The 18,870-nt window shown below is 38.7% G+C and overlaps 2 protein-coding genes across 2 annotated transcripts; one reads left to right on the top strand and one right to left on the bottom strand.

Moving 5' to 3' along the window:
- Positions 1-600: 600 nt before the first annotated feature.
- LOC116254218 (uncharacterized) lies at positions 601-9,438 on the top strand. Its single transcript, XM_031629437.2, has 7 exons — positions 601-2,364; positions 3,463-3,880; positions 4,529-4,673; positions 7,246-7,361; positions 7,450-7,528; positions 8,095-8,328; positions 8,706-9,438. Exons 1-7 carry the CDS (start codon positions 1,083-1,085, stop codon positions 9,054-9,056), a joined length of 2,625 nt encoding a protein of 874 aa, XP_031485297.1. The 5' UTR covers positions 601-1,082; the 3' UTR covers positions 9,057-9,438.
- Positions 9,439-11,312: 1,874 nt separating this feature from the next.
- On the bottom strand, positions 11,313-18,109 carry LOC116254970 (ATP synthase subunit d, mitochondrial). The gene is made up of 5 exons (XM_031630655.2): positions 17,843-18,109; positions 13,634-13,715; positions 12,359-12,423; positions 11,688-11,774; positions 11,313-11,602 (listed from the first exon to the last, which is right to left on the bottom strand). Exons 1-5 carry the CDS (start codon positions 18,014-18,016, stop codon positions 11,501-11,503), a joined length of 510 nt encoding a protein of 169 aa, XP_031486515.1. The 5' UTR covers positions 18,017-18,109; the 3' UTR covers positions 11,313-11,500.
- Positions 18,110-18,870: the final 761 nt, after the last annotated feature.

Here is an 18,870-nt window from a genome sequence, read left to right on the forward strand (position 1 = left end):
TTTTTTTATATTTACATTTAAATTTTGACCATTTTCATTTATCTTATATAAAAAAATTTACATTTAAATTTTGACCATTTTCATTTATCTTATATAAAAAATTATATTTTAAGCTCAACAAAAAATTTTGAAACTATAATTCGACCTCCTTATAAAAAATTTCTAGCTGGGCTTGTGATTGAATGTAGTACCAAACCTGATTCCAATTCCCGGCCACAGAGAGAGATACGAGTCCTTCCACCCCCACCAAAAATCTTTGCACGTCCTCAGGACCACTTCACTCTTCCCATCCGTCGGTCAAAAAAATCAACGGCTATCATTCCTTCTCCCTGAGATCCACCCACCAGTTCTGTGGTCCAGATCCATGGTCCCGACGAAGGAGAACGAATCCAGGGACAAAAAGGTAAATTCATCTGACTTTAAGTTAAGTACTCTCGTTTATGTAATTAATGAAGCTAATACGCATGATTAACTCCCTTCCAACTAAGCGCCACGTCAGCTTTTATCTGATCGCGCCCCGAGAGGATCACTTCGAACAAAAAAAAGGTATAAATACAAAATTCAGGAAAAAAAGGGAAGAAAAGAAATATAAATTTCCCAAATCTTCGTCACCCTCAACCTCTTTCCGCCAAATTTAGCAGAGGGGAGGAGGTGGACGCGAATTGACGGGAACGCCCTCGCGATTTCGATCGGCGGCCCAGGCGGCCCCTATCTCTCTCCATCTCGCTATCCCATCGTCCATCCTTGCCGATTATCCGGTTCGCCGATTGAGCGGCGTGTTTCTAGGGTTTGAACTCCCCCGTCTCTCTTGTGGAATTCGCGGTGTCGAGTTCCGGGACGGATAATCTCATCGCATCGTCTTGTTGGTTCCGCACTTCCCATTCCTTCGCTCATTTCGCTGGAATTAGGGTTTTCTTGGACGTTGATGTGGTGGTTGCTGTTTGGAGTGCTTTTTTGATCGAATTCGAGCGCACTGATCTATGTTGTGGTTTCTGTAGGCATTTTCTTGCTTCACTTGTGGCTTTCTGAGTGGGTTTTGGGGGTGTTGCCGTGGTGTTTGAGTAACCGACAGGGTTTTAGGGATGGTTGCATATGGGGCATTGCCTGGACAGAAGGATAAGGTTTCTTCTGGGAATGAATCCGGGTGGAATGGCGGTTTTCCTGTGGATTCTTTCATCAATTCTTTTAATGTGATGAAAGAAGCGCTCGTTCCCCTTGAATCGGGATTCCGGCAGACTGTCAAGGGCCTGGAATCTCAATTCTTGGGTGCCAAAAGCATTTCTAGCGAGTCGGATTCGGAATTGTTTGCTCAGTTGAGCGCTGCGACTCACAGGACTGATTGCGGGATTGGTAGTTGTCATACTGGAGCTCCAGATGCTGCCGTTGGTGAGAAGATTAGGAGGAATTCAATTAAAGTTCCTATCAAGGGATTCGGTGGACTGGTTTTCCGAAAGTCTGGAGGTGAATGTAAATCCGATTTCTCGAAGAAGAAATTGAAGGATGAGGATGGTAGTTCGTCTATTGCTCGCAAAGATGATGGGTCATGTGCGAACTGCTTGCAGTTTGCAATGCTATGGTCCCTTTTGTTCAACAATTTCGTTCAGGCTATTCCCGGCCATTTCAAGAGTGTAAAAAAGTGCTTCCGGAAGCAGGGTAGCCAAAATGATAAGGAAAGAAGCTCTAGTCTTGGTCGATCGGATACAACAGATGTAAACCAAAAGGGTGATTTCCCCTTGCCTTGTGTTGGGCCGTCCACACGCGGAAGTTCTTGCCGAAAGGAGAACATCCAGATGAATGATAAGAAGGATCCTACTGTGAAAGATGGCGAGAGAGCCCCTGTTCAGATCCTTATTGCGTTTGTTTTCGAGCAGTTCTCCCAAAACCTTCACAATGTTGACCAGAGTTTTAGAGAAAACGCTTGTAAAAACCATGACCCAAAAAGTTATGTTGCGGATCCTAAGCGTCCCAGCCAAGGTGAACTATCATCTCCGCAGTTTCATCTAGAGATTGTGACTGATATCTTGAAGAACAGAAAAGCAGACGTCGGTTCGCTCTTGGCAAACCTGAGGTTTGCAAGAATGGGAGGGTTGCCAACAGTTGTCGAAGAAGCTCCGGCCAAAGAAGATTCACCAGATAATGTCGTGAGCACCAGTGAGAGTGACACCAATTCCCCGCAGAAGATTGCAGCTGGATTGCTCAACATTCCATTGTCCAACGTCGAGAAGTTGCGGTCCACAATCTCCACCAAGTCCTTGACGGAATTGCTCGATCTTGTAATCCAGATAAGGAAGTCCTCACATGACCATCCTGATAAAAAGAAACTCTTTTCTGTCCAGGATTTCTTCAGATACACGCAGTCTGAAGGTAATATTTCTACATCTATTGGTTTGGCTTTTTTATGATCACTTTCCATCTAATCGTTGCTGATGAGCAGTTTCGTGGATAACCAAGGAATTGCAGTCTTCTCTACATGTTACTTCATTGGTACCTATGGTCTTCAAACTAATATAAAAACTGTGAACCTGAGGACGTGTTTTTTTAGCTCTCTTAAATGTTTCAGTGACATTAAATCTCCGCCATGTCTGACTGCTTTTCTTGCTTTATCTTTCCTTTGGAAACTGACATCTTAGCGACTTAAAGCTTATAGTGTGAAACTTATTCTTACAATTCGCTTATATGATGCACAAGTGCCTGTTGCATCATTTTTCAGAACTCTAACACTATGAGTGGTACTGGGTGAGATAAACAACTGATTAAAATACCATGAATGTAGACAGGTCTTTAAATGGTAAAGCTCTTAGGTCATATTTGTCATTCCATGAACTGTGTCAGTTTCTCACGTTTAAAGAGTATTATGGTAGAGAAGTAATCCTAATTACAATGAATTGAATGATATAATCCCAAACGTAGAAGGCAAACAGCTTTATCTTAATGTTATTTAGGTTTAAGCGTACACAGACTGAAACCATCCTTGATAATGAAGTGGCACCGGTTGTAGGCATGTACCATCTCATTCATGATTGTGTATGGATTAGTTGTTCTGATGTAGTAAACAATAAATCGTCCATTAATGTCTGGGTGGGGGTTCTTATGAAGTGGGGAAATTGTTGATAAAGTTAGTATGATATGTTGTGTATGTTGCAGGTCTTATCATCTTGGTTCCGATTCTGTATGATTTTATACAAAAATTACATTTTTTAAACTAAAATATTTGTATCCCCATATCTTCAGCCATATCCCTGGGGCTGGGGCATAGGCAGATGCTTTTTTAATATGGATAAGAAAGACTAAATATCTGGGAACACTTTTGGATCAGGGCAATTATCGTACTAGCATATGAGCATGTTTTTATTTTAAATATCTAGTATATGGTAGATGATTTTCGATGACTGAGTGTCCGTCTGTTTGACGCTCCACTTGCTATGTTGAGCAAAAGTTTAACTGTATCTATTTATTATCCAGGGAGGCGTCTGTTTGATGAGTTGGATAGAGATGGTGATGGCCAGGTAACACTTGAAGATCTTGAAATTGCGATGCGGAAGAGAAGATTACCTCGTAGATATGCCCATGACTTTCTCCGGCGAACAAGGAGCCACTTATTTGCTAAGTCTTTCGGGTGGAGCCAATTCTTATCCTTAATGGAGCAAAAAGAGCCAACTATTCTTCGTGCTTATACAACTTTATGTTTGAGCAAATCAGGAACCTTGCAGAAAAGTCAAATTTTGGAATCATTAAAAAATGCAGGGCTTCCAGCTAATGAAGATAATGCTGTAGCTATGATGCGTTTTCTAAATGCTGATGCAGAAGAATCCATTTCGTATGGCCACTTCAGAAATTTTATGCTTTTGCTTCCATCGGAGAGACTTGAAGATGATCCAAGGTAAGATTATATTACATAATGTAATGCAATGTCAAATGCTTGTAGACAAGGAGGTCTCTTTTATAAACCAGAAATTTTCATGTTACAAATTTTGATGTCAATATTTGCTGCTGTTATCTAAACATATAACATGCCCTTTTCATGTCTTTCTCTTTTCCTGTTTCTGGCATATGGTCTATTAGGGGATGATTTATGTTTTTTATTTGAAAGGTCTCTACTCTTTAGCTTATAGATGGTATCTTTGCAAACCAAAATAATGCAGGTGCCGATGCCTACCTTCTGAAAGCCAATTCAGCCTATGTTGTTGCACTGTTCTGCAGAATATTCTTCTTTTATATTTTATACCAGAAAAATATTTCAAAAAATGTCCATACAGGTTACTTCTCTTGATCTTTTCGCAAATGAATTTCGTTCCAATTCCAATACCAAGAAAAACACAGATTTCTTCAGCTGTAGAAGATATGTAGTATCTGTGCAGAACCTTTTGGAAATAACATTCAAAACATATAATCGCATTTCTCTTTGAAATAGTTTCATCACATTGTATGGCATGAATTAGGGGTCCATGCTACACTACAAGCGCTTGTGAAGCACTTGGAACTTGAAGACACTTGTAACTACATCAACTGCCCTCTTGTTTGTTGGCAGGAATATATGGTTTGAAGCAGCTACGCTTGTTGCTGTTCCTCCACCTGTTGAAATACCTGCTGGAAGTGTTCTTAAATCTGCATTGGCAGGTGGCCTTGCCTGTGCACTTTCTACATCTCTCTTGCATCCAATTGATTCAATGAAGGTAACTCTCTTTTTCAATACTTACCTGTATGATATTTAATTTCAAGGGGTGATTTTGATGTCTGTGATATGATGAAAAATTTAGGATCTGGAGAGGGGCTAAGTTGTTGTATCGTGGACATTAATGCTTGATCAATTGAAATTGATAATTCTCGTCATTGAGCTTGTTCCAAATTTTATGTGCTGCCCCCCTGATTAAATGAATGGATCACAAAGTAATTTGATAAATGTGACCTACACAATTTACTTGACAAATAACAAGTTCTATATAACATTGATATTAATGTGCAAGGAAGTCAATGGCATAAATATCAGCAGCTCGCATTGCCATCAAAATTTGATGGAATAGAAAATCATGATTTTTTTTTCTTAAAGATATGAAACAGAGCTTGCTTTAACAAAAGGTTCTGGACCTATATATACCATCAGATTATGTAAAACAATTGTATTTTAGGTTGAGGAACTCAAGGGTGTGTGCATATATATATATATACACACACTTTAAAGTTTAAATGACCTTAGTAGTCAAAAGCATGCTTAGGGTGCACCTAGGTGCTTGGTGCCCATTTTTTTTTTACTAGGCTGGGCCACCTAGGCACCTAAGCCAGAAGAATATTTATTTTTTTTCCTCCTAATTTCTTCTTTTTCTACGTTTTTTTGTTCTTTTTGTTCTGCTTTTTTCCCTTTGTGTCATTTTCTTCTCATTTTCCTTTTCCCCGTTTTATTTTCCTTTCATATACTGTTTTTGGCCCACCTAAGCGGCATCCTTCCTAGCACTTGTTGGAAGGCCACTGCTTAGGGTTGGTTAGTGCTTTCAGTTTTTAACTAGTGAGCAAATAGCAAATATGTGGCATATATTTTGAATGTGTAAGAAGGAAAAATCAAGGGTACAAAATTTGGCATGAGAACATATGAAACCCCTATAGGTCAACCCCCTTGAGCTTGTCAAATGAACAATTTTACATCATGAGGGAGAATTTTGATTTAGAGCCTTTCTTGTAGAAAAATAAAGGGCTTCTCAATCTGTTAAGTATTTTGAACTATTATTATTAGTAAACTTAGTTGTAAAATATTCATGCCATTCACAGTGTATATTCATTGTTGTCTGATATTTTGTGCCAATGTGACTCAGTGTGTTATCTTATGACTATTTTAGGTGGTATCATTTTTATATCAATATGACTTTTTATTCTCGGGATTTTAAGCATGAAGAAATATTATGATTATTGCAATCCGTTATGTATTATGTTATTTAGGACTGAGTTATACTGGTATACATTTTATAACATTGTGTTAATGTCTGCATAGGTGTGCATGGATCTTATGAGATTTTAAGAAATTCACTTGCTATTGTTTCCACTGTTCAACTTTTTGCACCTGGTTCTCCGACCTTAAGATTGTTGACTCATCATCCTCTGCACTAGTTAATGTTCTTCAGTTGAAGTCACTCAAAAGGCATGCTTTGATTACTCCGTCTACACAATGTCGAGGCTTCTTTGAAATTTGAGAAACTTTGGATTGCAACGACTTCTTGAATGAAAAATCCAAGCAACTTATTGGTTACTATAGCACAAGTTAAAACATCCAAAAGGGCACACTGCTGGCAAAAACAAATGACAGAAACTTCAAAGTTCTATTGATTCAGAGTTGCTTATGACTGTTGATTGGTTAAGATTCCGTTGGGTTTTGTAGTCAGTGTCTCAAATGTTAAGAGAAAAAGGTTTTGGTAACTTTTTGATTATGTATACAGTTTTCCTTCTTCAGTTGGATCCAAGGAGGAAATCTATAATGTATGTTTTTTGTCTTCTATAGCTTGTAGTGCGGATGGCTGACAGGGGTTGGTCATTGGGATCTCATCCTTTTGAGATTTTAAATAGTTTAGCTCTACCATTATGGTTCTGACCCTTGGAGAGAGGGTAGTGGTTGGCCCAAGAAGATGACTCTGAGCTGGGATGCTAAGAGAAACTATCCTTTTAGTTTTACATTTCCCAACTTAAGTAACTTGCCAACTTGAGTTTTAGTTTTGAATTTTTCTGGGTAATTTATGGTGGGTAATTTTACTAATGACAAGGTCTTTGATGAGTTGACTGAGTTTAATTGGACGTTCTGAGGTCCTTAGAGATGCTTCTTTGTAGGTTGATCTGTCTGGTCTATTTTTCTACAATCTGTTTGGTTTCTATTGCGAGCAGTTTTTGATGCATTTGCCACATAGGCATTTTGTACTTTGACTAAAAAATTATGTTTTGCTTTCTCTCGAGGAGTCTGGTTCACATGTGTTTTAGGTTTTCATCCTGGTACTATTTAATATTCTCCAGTGATCATAAGTATTACAGTTGTATGAATATTTGTTTAAATTATGTTAAATTTATCGAATATCAAAAGCTCCACCCAACTGTCTAGACTTTAGGCAGTTTGTAAAGACCTAGTTGAAGGAGGTAAACAGTTTGACGCTGGATGCATCTATTAGCATAATGTGGGGTAGGCGCTGCTTGGCCCCAGCTTGGCCTATTCAAACTTATATTCATATTAGATGTTATTCCATCGCAATGATATTTTTTCTTGGATTTTATCAGACTCGAGTACAAGCATCTACTCTATCATTTCCAGAACTTGTAAGGAAACTTCCAGAGATTGGATTGCGAGGACTATACAGGGGTTCCATACCTGCTATTCTTGGACAATTTTCCAGGTATCTTTGTTGGACGGTTGTTTCAAATTGTGTCTAGTTCTTTGTGTATGTATGCTTTTATCTTATAGCATTGCACCTTTAACTACAGCCATGGATTGCGTACTGGAATCTTTGAAGCTAGCAAACTTTTATTAACGAATGTTGCTCCAACAGTTCCTGAAATTCAGGTAATTAATATTTCCATGTGTTGTTCTGTTGGTTCTACATACTATCTAGCTATAAGAACTATACATTTTACATTTGTTTGGATCACGTGTATCTGACCTTCTAAATTCAACCTATATGGCATGGTTGGTAGGATGTTTTCGGAACTTGAGGAGGTAATATGTCCCTAGGTTTTTCACGAGCTTAAAAAACCATTGGCCCTGAATATGCCAAACCTTTCAGGTCACATTTTCAAATATGGAATATGCCTTCCATCTTGCGGAAAAATCCGTGCCAATCACATCTTCAGGATCATATTGAGTTAAACAGCTTGCACCTATCATTTTCCTTCTCGATGGTACCTGCAGTCAGTATTTGGACATTTTGGAACTCCCATTTCCTGCTCCTTTTGACGTTCTATGTTCCATCCTGCTTCGTCTTGCCAGTTTACTAGCTTGTTGATCCCTGTACTGTTTTGCTAGACCTTGATTTCTGCCATTGGTATGTGATTGGTTCCTGAAAGAGTATGTATATATTTCACAGTATTGCTCATGGCACTTTAAAGCCTATTTTTGTGGTGTTATTGCAGATCCAGTCACTTGCCTCTTTCTGCAGCACCATTCTTGGAACAGCTGTCCGAATCCCTTGTGAAGTGCTGAAGCAGAGGTTACAGGCTGGCATTTTTGACAATGTGGGAGATGCATTAATTGGCACCTTGCAGCAGGATGGTTTGAAAGGTTTCTTCCGTGGAACTGGGGCTACACTATGTAGGGAGGTTCCGTTCTATGTTGCTGGCATGGGATTGTATGCGGAAGCAAAAAAGGTATTGCTAATTTGTGTAGTTTAGTGCTTTTTTTGGCATAATCCTCTTGAAATCTAGTTCTTTCCTTATTATGTGTATGGGGCTGTAGTAATAAGGAATGTTACGCATTTCCCAAAATTTGAGAGCTATCACTTTTCTGTTTTGCAGGGAGATTAACCGACATCTCCCAGCTTCTGTTTGGTTAATAGATATTTGTGTTCTTGAATTTACTAGAACAACTCAATACTGATTTTTATTATTGATTACATGTTTGTTTATGAATTTCTTTTCATCTCTGTCCGTTTTCCCCCATCGTGACTAAGAGCGAAGGAAGTATATTTGGTCAATCGCAATGGGTATCCATGTTTTTGGTTCTTATATGATTTCTCCATTTTCAGGCGACTCAGCAGATCCTCAGGCGTGAACTTGAACCTTGGGAGACAATTGTGGTTGGTGCCCTATCTGGTGGTCTTGCTGCTGTTGTCACCACTCCGTTTGATGTTATGAAGACAAGAACGATGACTGCTCCACAAGGTGTTCCAGTAACAATGACAACAATAGCTTTCTCAATCCTGCGCAATGAGGGCCCTCTGGGTCTGTTCAAGGGAGCAGTTCCAAGGTTTTTCTGGATTGCACCTCTTGGAGCTATGAATTTTGCTGGCTACGAGTTGGCAAAGAAAGCAATGATTAAAAAAGATAATTCGACTGAAGAAACTACCAAAGAACAGTTGCTGATAAAGGCGAGATAAATATGCCGATGCAAGAATACCATCGTGCTGCCAGTCAAATTTTTTTATGGATATGTTCTGGCGGCCTGTATCTGCATTCTATGAGTGTACATTGCGGTCTATGGCACATAGATGTGCTGTATCTGCATTCTATGAGTGTACATTGCGGTCTATGGCACATAGATATGCTGTTAACAGCTTGCATATAAACGATCTAAAGATGTCTGTAAATTGTCTCTATCAATATGTTCTTAGGCAAGCTTGATCAGCAGTGCCTCCTTTACCTATAGCACACGGGTGGCATCTGCAGGTCATTATCATGTATATACAGGAAGATGAGCTGCGAAATTGTGTTTTTTCATCGGAAAATGTTAATGTTCATTCCAAGTCCTTCATTTTTTTATTTGGATTTTGTTGTCACCATATGAATGTATTTAATAAATCGCAGTATACGTGAAAGTCATAAGCAAATGATAATGGCCACATTTGTGGTTTGAGTAACGGATGTAACCAGCAAGCTTAAGCTAAAGTGCTTTATTTCCTGGTGGATTTTGGGTGTTGTCTATCCCATTTAGCTATATCTGATAGATTGAAGACCTGGCAACGCACGGTGCATAAACCTTTGGGACAAGCTTACCAGCCAGGGTGTTTTTATGAGAGTGGACTAAGGTTGTAGAAGCAAAAGTCGCTAATGCATGCAATGCGTTAAAATGAATAAAGCCTCTCAAGTTTATCGCCAAAGGACTCCTGACCCTCTCAAAAGAAACTAATAAAGTATATCAGATTAACGAACCTGACGGTTAGCAAAAGTCATGCCACAGGGATGCAGGAGTAAGCATCAGACCCAACTGGGGACCGGTACTTGTGCATCTTTGTTACCAAGCCTGAAAATTTAGTGGGCGTACACAGGATATGAGTTGAAAGGGCAGCCTTCTTGAAATCAGTAATAATTATTGGAAATACGTCTCCAATTTTCCCACCATACCAGTCCATCGAATCTAGAAGGCTAAAATTTGCTAGTCTAATTATTAAGAATGGTGAAGGTTTATGAAGAAACAAGCCTTGAAGAATAATAGAGTAAGCAATAAAATGGCTGAAATCGATACCAAACCGATAATAGGTAGCCTGCTGCTTCATGCAACTTCCACAGGAGCCATACTTATGCCCTTTCCTGACGCCATTCGTTCAGGCAACCAGTGGATTGCTTGGTATCTTCTCCCCTTGGTTGTTTTATCCGTTAGATGGGTACACCTAAGTTTCCTCCAGGGCATTTCATGCTTCAGATGGAGAGAAAAACCCAGACAATAGACATTTATATCAGAAGTTGCTGCGTACTTTCGGAAAACTGCTGCCGGGGTTAACCCTGGATTTCATTAAAACAAAATTAGGGTTAACATGTACAAAACAAAATGGGGATCAAGAAGATCCTATCCTTTTATAAACAGCCCCAGAAAGGTAGCCAATCTATAGGTGGCCGACGCCAAACTTTATAGAATTCTGTTTTATCAAAACAGTTCGACAGGTGGAAAGTTACAGTGCAGGAAAGCCTCTAGCGAACACTACCCTTTGTCTTCAGGTTATCACACCAATCATAAAAAGAGAGGAGATGGTGGCCCTGGTTAGACGTGCTCTTCACATGAATAGACATCTATAGGATCCTACCAAGAGATCCACGTCCTCTCGCTACTCATCGTCACCATGTGATCTAAAAGGTGGTGGTTTAATGGCGCTCTTCACAGCAACAGGACTCAACCATGTTAGGAATATAAGAAAAAGAAAGGATTGCCATACTATGGCTGAACTGTACAATCCCTGGGCACCCAAACTGCTTTCATTGAGTCTTGTACCTAGATCACCTTGACAATGCACATGGTCGAACATGGGTTGATTTGACATCTGATATAACTTTAGTCCCAATCTGACCTGATGCACCACATTTTCAGGGCAAACGTTTCGTGACCAGCTAGGTAGTTAGATATGGAATGATGCTGCACAACACGAACTTGAAGCCTTACATTATGCTAGTAGTTTTCCTGCCATCCCGTAGCTGGGGGAGAAGAGCAGCTGAGTCCTGCTTCCAGCTTTCAAATGTAGACCAGAAGCCTCCTCCTCTCAGTAAAAGTTGGGAAGTTAGCCAATTTGGTAGGACCATGGCCCATTTTCTCAATCCCCCTCTAAGAAGAGATGCCATTAAAAAATCAGCATCACCAGGTGCTTACGATGCCACCAAAAGACTGACTAATTTGTTAAACAATAAATCGAGGACATGCATTATGCTGCAGTTAAGGGCTTCATGAGCCTCTAATAGATATATGTTCGGTAAAATCTCTCTAACATGGAATACCATGAGGAGAAAAAAAAATCTGAACAAGGCACTGTATATCACATTTTATTTGCAAACAAAATATGAAAGGAACTCAGGAAGCAGCTAGGACCAGTTATTTTGCCGATTCAACCAACAGGGATCAGTAACCCCAGTAATCATTTCGAATTTCATCATCAAACTTCTTTTTGAGCTCAGGATGCTTCTCAAAGTATTCATTAGCCGTCATCGTGCTGATCTTTTTCTGCCAGGATGAATAAATTCTCGGTCATGTCTCAAGAAAGTAGCATGTCAAAGTATGTAGTAGCAATTGGATGCTGATTACTAACCTTTAACTCCTGGACTTCCGCAATTTCTTTCTCCAATCTTTCAGATTCTTTTAGTGATTTCTCCTCAGCTTCTTTGAGTTCCACCAACTGTAACACACAAAATTTTCACAAAGACAAGTTCCCAATAAAGCTGCAGCAAAGAAAAAAATATCTTCGTGTCTCTTAGAAGTAAAAGAAAAGTAGATCTCAATCAAAACTTGGTAACGGTTTCAGTTTCTTATGCACAGGAAACAAGAGGAGGATCCCACAGAAGAGTTTACAGAAAACCATCTGCACAAAATGCATCAGCAACATATAAACCCTCAATCTGGTATAACGGCACCAGCACATTTCATACCTAATATATTGAGAAAGGAATACTTCTACTATAACAGCATAATATCGGCAAAAATGTTCCTTTGATTGATTAAAAATTCCTACTAATAGCATCTTCTTCAGCATTAATGGCAGCTAAAAACATCACTAAGAGAGGCAATAATGGAACAGTTTCAGTGCATGCTTTTATGAGTTTCACCACGTTCAGAAGTCAAGACGGACCATATATAAGACAAGGCTAACCATCAAAGAAACTTCATTACAACTTCCAAGCAGCTGGTAAATTTACCTAACAGAAAACATTGCAATTAAACATTCAAAAAATCCCTTCTGGTTTTAATAAGTTTTCTTCTTACCAAGGCATCAAACTTGGGTTTGTACTGCGGTGTCACTGTGTCCTCAAATTTGGGGATCTTTATGCCTGAAAAAAATGGTAGTTAAAAGCTTAAAACACAATAAAAGTTGTGTGCTTCGACTGCATAATCAAGAAGCGCACTGCATAATTCATTGCATGGCAAGGTTAAGGATCAAAGAATTCATTCTTTAGCATATGAAGGAACAATAAATGAGATGCCGTAATGGTCTCTCTTCAGTGATGCTGCTTGCTTCTTAGCCCTGCAAGCCACCTTTTGCTATTCCATGCAGGTCAGGGTAACTCAAAACCATAGCCACAAATATCGCTATATTTTCGAAAATATAGCGATATTAATGAAGGAAATAAGGAAAAAATTGTGATATATTGAAAAAACGTTAAAAATGAATTTATTGCAATTTTATCACGATTTTTTCACGATTTTTCATTTATTTTTTATTTCATTTTCTGTTTTTATATTTTTCAATTTTTGTTTCAATGTTTTATTTCCTCTTGTTTTCGGTATTTGACATGACCTCCTAAATGCAAAGCAATACTTATTAGTTTTTCACTTCTTGAATTTTTACTTTAACATTTTCATCTTTTATTTAAAAAAAAAAACTCCGAGATTTTCGCAAAAAAAAAAAAATTTTGCCGAAAAAAAACCCGAGAACGATATTTGTAGCTATGCTCAAAACCAAGTATATTAATTGCTTTAGGCCTCATTACTATCATCAGCTTCCAGAAAGAAAAAACCTACAAGTAATCACTTTAAAAGGAAAAAAGTTGCTCAAATTGAAGAAATAGGTGACAAGATCCATGTACTAATTCATGCAGTCAACCAAGGCTGAAACTCCCATGGCAAAATTACAAATGACAGGACAGTTAGATAATTACGAATATGAAAAGCTCATGCTAACAAAAAGGTTATAAATAGAAACACTGAATACAAAAACATGATAACGTACTTGATGAAAAATTTAGAGCAAAGCCATGGATGAAGTTAAAACTCAAAGTACATGGACCAATTGAGGAGCAAGTTTGTCCAACTTTATAAAGAATCAGGTTATGAAGACTGTTGGTTTGTTGTCATCACATGCTAGGTTTAGGCATTGCAAGACCAAGTAAGCGCTTGTCTGCCTAAGTATGTAATTCATGTACATGCACAAATAAATGTCTATATGTAATGTAAATACTTTTCTCAGTAACCAGAGAATGTTCCAAGACCATTTTATGACAGCAAGCATCTAAACTGTTTATTATGAAAAATGCAACTTACTCTCAAAGGCTTCTTTATACATGTCCACCAATCGAGAACCAATCCCTTTTCTGTAATAATCCCAGTCTATGGGCTCAGGTTCCTAAAAGGAAAGACAAAAAGACAAACAATTAAAATTTTAAATGGAAGGACTCGAGAAATAATGTGGAACAGGATTATCATGTCAAAATCAGGAATCAATGCAGAATATCAATTTATTAATTATTGTATTAATCAGGACCAGTAAGCTCCCTGGTCATGCATGTCTCGGCCCATTTTCATTTTTGAAGAGGTTAGCAACCACCACCAAATTGCAGTGGTTTTTAATGGCTAGGTTGGTACAACTTTTATATGTTTAATGGTTTTCTACTTTTCTACTAATTTGTTACTTCTAGGCTTCTAGCTGCTCTATATCTGTAAAAAAATATAATATTGCTTGCACTCAAAATTGTATTTCATAAAATTCTAGCCATGTATGGAAGTGGACATTTGCCAAGATCCTACACCTCTAAGCAAGAATTACTGTGTTCATATGAGGGAAAGTTCTGTCGTAAGATCCTACACCTCCATCCAATCACTCATACTCTATTTGCCAAGTTTAATTAATTGCATTCTCATGTAGAGGGGCTAAGCAAATGTAGTCCTGACCAAATGTCACCTGGACGGGCCTGAAGGGAGCATGCACGACAATGTGACGGGCATGCAGGTGCGCTGCCGATTCGGGAACGACGCGCCGGAATTGTCCGGACACACACCTGACCCAGGTCAAAGGTGAGTCGGGTGCCGTCAAAGTGCACGGATGTTATATTTGTCTGCACTTTTAATTTTTAATTTTTTTTTTTCAAATTTCATTTCATAATCCCCAACGGGCCAGCAACGGGTTTCGTCTAGGAAACCCTATTTGAAGTGCTGCCGCTGTTCTGGGCTGTGCATCCCTCGCCCGACGACCTCTAGCGACAGCCTCTTGTTCAGCCGGTGCTTTTCCTGCTATTGCTACTGTGTTCTGGCAACTGTGACAGCTAGCCTCTTGTCCAGCTACAACTCCTTTGGCGACAACTTTCGTCCAGCAATAGCCTCCAGCAATGTTTATTTCTCCAGCAAAAAAAAACGAAATTAAGTTTACGGATTTTTTATTTTCCTTGTTTATTCTCTAAAATTTAGGGCTTTAGTGTAATTCGTGGTTGCCTAATCTAATTTCTCAATTAATCTTCTTCATAATCTTCAATCGGTGTTGTTCTTATGATCTTACCAATTTCTTTTATGCCGAACCGGTGATGTACCCTTCATTTCACCATCTTGTTTCTGCCCTATTCTCCATGCTGTTTTATCTTTTCACCAAGCCTATTGATCCTCTTTTCACTAATTTTTCTGCGGTGCATGTAGTGCTGACTTCATTCACTGGATGAACTAGTAATCCTATAACCTCTATGGGTTTACATGCTACCGAATGACTCAATGGGGCTGAAAGTTTAATAAATATGCAATTTCTGGTGCTCCTTCTTAGTTATATATTAGTTATAGTTTTTTTGTTTGTGCTTGTAGGAGTTTTAAGTCTAACAAATCCTTATGAGTCTAATACTAATGATTAATCTTTGATTTCTACCAACTATTTTTGTTCGTTTTTGTTTAGTTTCGGTTGAAACTATATATATATAGATCCACACCCTAGTCCCTGTATTTGTTATCACACATGTTGAGATCCCAGTTTATAAATTTAAGTTGATAGAATCCTATATATTTTTCAACATCACAAATCAAAGTCATCGGTCCCAAAGATCAATATAACACAATCATTAGATATTAGGCTTGCATATTTTTGTATCTAAAGAACTACAGATATTGCATTCGGAAGAAAACACAACAAATTCTATGATACATGTTGTCCAAACCAAAGCCTACGTAGTCCAAAATCCAAATCATAACTCCAATATAAGTCAATAAAGCTCTTCAAAGCTCTGTTGGAACTAGTTGATCAAAGCAGTCAAAGAAAACTAGTTTAAGTCACAGCATATGCAATCACTTCTCTGGGTCCTGAATATAAAATGCTTTCTTATCATCTATTAAGGGGCAACATTCTCGATAGACTGTTAAAATGAAGACATATTGTCATGAACTAAGAATAGGTTGGAAAGAGACAAGGTACCATGCCATGGCAGATGAAATGCAAATACGAGGACAAGAACATTCTTAAATTTTCTATCATATTTTCTTAAAGAGGTTATGTTTTTTAAATCCACTGATTTGTCAAATCCTCCAATGACAATTAATATTTGTTTGAGCTTTGAAATAGGCCTAATGTTGTGCAATTTATCATCAATAATGCAGCAAATTATAAAGCTGAAAGTAGAAGATTGGGTTCCTTCTTTTGGACTTCATGCACTAGTCATTGCATCAATTTTACGCTTAAAGATCTTGGTGAAGTAGATGAGATGAGATCAACAATTGAATGAGATGTTTTCATATAATGAATGGGCTGTATATACTATATCTATATCCAGGATCCACATGCATATCAGAGAAACTCTGAAGTAGTGGATATTGCACTAAATAGTCAGTTTTGCAAATCACATCTTAAATTATTGCAAATCAATACAAACTTGGTCAAAGTTATGACATTGGAGCAAGCGAAAGAGGAAACAGAGGAGCATCTCAAAGAAAAAAGATGTTGTATATGCCTACTAGACGGATTATAGATGAGTGTGTGAACTGGGCAATTTCATCATGTATACATACATATTTGTACAAAATACATATAGAAAGCATACATTTGTACATAGAATGGTCAAACATTAGTTGGCTAACTAGAAAGCCAGGTAGCTGCTAGCTGGGCCAACTAGTTGCTCGTTTGACAACATAGTCACTCGTTTGACAACATAGGTAACTCAATCGGCTAGTTGGGATTTTGACTAAAAAGCTGGTTCCAAACAAATTGAGCACACCATTAGGAAAGATCCCATCTGCAGTTCCACCTTTACAAAGGTACCAAAAACAATAAAGTGTAATGGCTTAAGTTGATGATGTCATAGAATGCAATCTACACCTGATTTTTGAATTTTCTTTTCCATCAAACCTCTAGGTTTGGACAACACGACCACAACTGCATGGTCAGGGTCTTAGAAAACCTATCAGGATTATGTCAAAATGCTGAACAGCACACCTCAAGTTTCTCAAAATTGCTTCCCACCTGTGGCTGTACAGCCGCCTGTGTCAATGCAACGTGGCCTGTAATACATTTCATATCATTGTTGATTGTTGATCATGTTTTGTTGTCATTTTGTTTGTTTAATTAGCATGATAGATGCTTTCCAATTTTTAAAATAATTTCATGTGAAATACGTTCTGCGCTTCAAAAAATGTTTTCACTTATACGGTCCAATCACTTCGATTCATCTTTTGCTTTCACAATACTGAAAAATCGTCTATTTTCAGAGCCATATTTAGACTTCCATTCAAAAGATAACCCAGACAAAGGAAATAATAGACCATGTAGAGCATCCACCATTCAAATGGATATTAGATGAAAACAGCTATAATCTAAAACGCAGCCGAAGGAAACAAAACATAAATTGAATGCCACTATTTTACCCAGAGAAACATTAGACTAATGAAAATCCACATGACCAATCGTCAATTCTCGCACAACGAAGTAAAACCACATTGACATGCAAAAGAATAGCCGCGCGAAAACAAACCATCTCCGGATAACAAAGATTCCATTTGTATCTAAAAACCCCAAATTCAAAGGCGAGATCGGCGCTTGAAGAACATGATGTTGCGATTGCATTAAGGTTTCATCCTAACTGCTGAATCCACTTTTGATGCATCCAGAAAAAGCCCCGAACCCTATGTCAAGAAAGCAACAGCAACAAAAAATTGATAGCCCTCGTCTCGTAATCCTACCAAATTCCTCACATTTGTTTCCGATACAATGAAGGCCATCAAAGGAACCTAATTGTCGCATAATTCTTATCAAATTATCGATGAAAGTACATTGACAACATACTGAACTTGTTCCACAGAGACCAAAAGTTATTTCTCGCATCTCAAGGAATCCAAAGAAAAATCGATCCCCGGAGAGCTAGGGGTGAAATCCCTTTCTCGTTCCTCGTGATGACACGATCCGCGAAACTCAGCCGCTCTCCAGATTTATAATCGGAGAAAATGACTGCACAGAGTCATCAACGCGAGAGAGAGAGAGAGAGAGAGAGAGAGAGAGAGAGAGAGAGAGACCTGGCTAAATTTGGTCTGGAGGGTGTGATTGACCTCGTCGAAGGCGCGGCGGAGGTTGGCAAACTCCCGCCGGGCATCCTCAGTGACGAGGAGCTTGGCCATCCCCTCCCAGTCGATGGTCGCCCTCCCGGCCTTCGCCGCCATCTCTGCCACCTTCTTCCCGCTCCCGCTCATCTTCCTTCTTTCCTTGCCCCCCTTCCTCTTCTTCCCCTCCGCTGCCTCTGGGCGCACTCGAATCTCCCCGCTAGAATGTGGGAAGAGCCAAAATCCAGAAGGGGACTGACCCGGCATGGCGCAGGGAAAACGAAACCCTCGGCGGGTCGGATTCGGGTCCGGATCATATTCAAATTCGGTCCATCTATCTTGAGGTGCAAAATTGCTCCCTAGCCCCTTAGCTTTAAGCTATGGTCCAAAGGAATGCCTCCGACTTTCTCTCTCTTTTTTTTTTGGTAAAAGTGAGAATGGGTGTTTCGAATTTTAAAAATAAACATTAAAAAAACATAAATATGGATAAGTTCCAAACTATCATGATTTATAAATGGAACTTTTTCTTGTTCCTGTCAACAAAACTTGGAGTTGTACAACAAAATTGAAAAAAAAAAAATCTGGTTTAAATTTCACCTCTTTTCTAACATTTGCCTTGGTTGACTCACTGTCCCACATCAGAAGAGTAAGAGTGTGTTCTGAATTGCAAATTTGGAAGACGGCGATGCAAACACGGGACACATGGAATCAAACAAGAAAAGCTTTCACGTGCTTGTCTGTTCTACTGAAATCAAACAATGGACAAAAGCACCGTTGTTGCTCGTGGAACAGCTGCACCAGTTCCTAAGAATAGCAGAGCAGGACATCTTATTCATCTTGCTCCGGGAACAGTTAACTAAACAAGGTCTTCGGTTCCAAGTTTTTGGTAAAGATAACAATAGACACTTTTGGGTTTCCTTCCAGTGTTTGTGCATGTGATCCATGCGATCAGAAAAGGTAAAAGCTGGTTTTTACTCATTTCCAAAGACAAAGTTATTATAATT

This window comes from Nymphaea colorata, chromosome 5, assembly GCF_008831285.2.
Source record: "Nymphaea colorata isolate Beijing-Zhang1983 chromosome 5, ASM883128v2, whole genome shotgun sequence".
Taxonomy (NCBI): domain Eukaryota; kingdom Viridiplantae; phylum Streptophyta; class Magnoliopsida; order Nymphaeales; family Nymphaeaceae; genus Nymphaea; species Nymphaea colorata.

Bases quoted from the DNA above. Each gene is read 5' to 3' on its own strand.
- LOC116254218 (XM_031629437.2), top strand. From the start codon at position 1,083: ATGGTTGCATATGGGGCATTGCCTGGACAGAAGGATAAGGTTTCTTCT. The intron at 7,362-7,449 runs GTATCTTTGTTG...CTTTAACTACAG, and splicing joins ATTCTTGGACAATTTTCCAG to CCATGGATTGCGTACTGGAA. The intron at 7,529-8,094 runs GTAATTAATATT...GTGTTATTGCAG, and splicing joins CAACAGTTCCTGAAATTCAG to ATCCAGTCACTTGCCTCTTT.
- LOC116254970 (XM_031630655.2), bottom strand. From the start codon at position 18,016: ATGAGCGGGAGCGGGAAGAAGGTGGCAGAGATGGCGGCGAAGGCCGGG. The intron at 12,424-13,633 runs GTAAGTTGCATT...CATTTTTTTCAG, and splicing joins GTATAAAGAAGCCTTTGAGA to GCATAAAGATCCCCAAATTT. The intron at 11,775-12,358 runs GTAAGAAGAAAA...TGTGTGTTACAG, and splicing joins AACCCAAGTTTGATGCCTTG to TTGGTGGAACTCAAAGAAGC.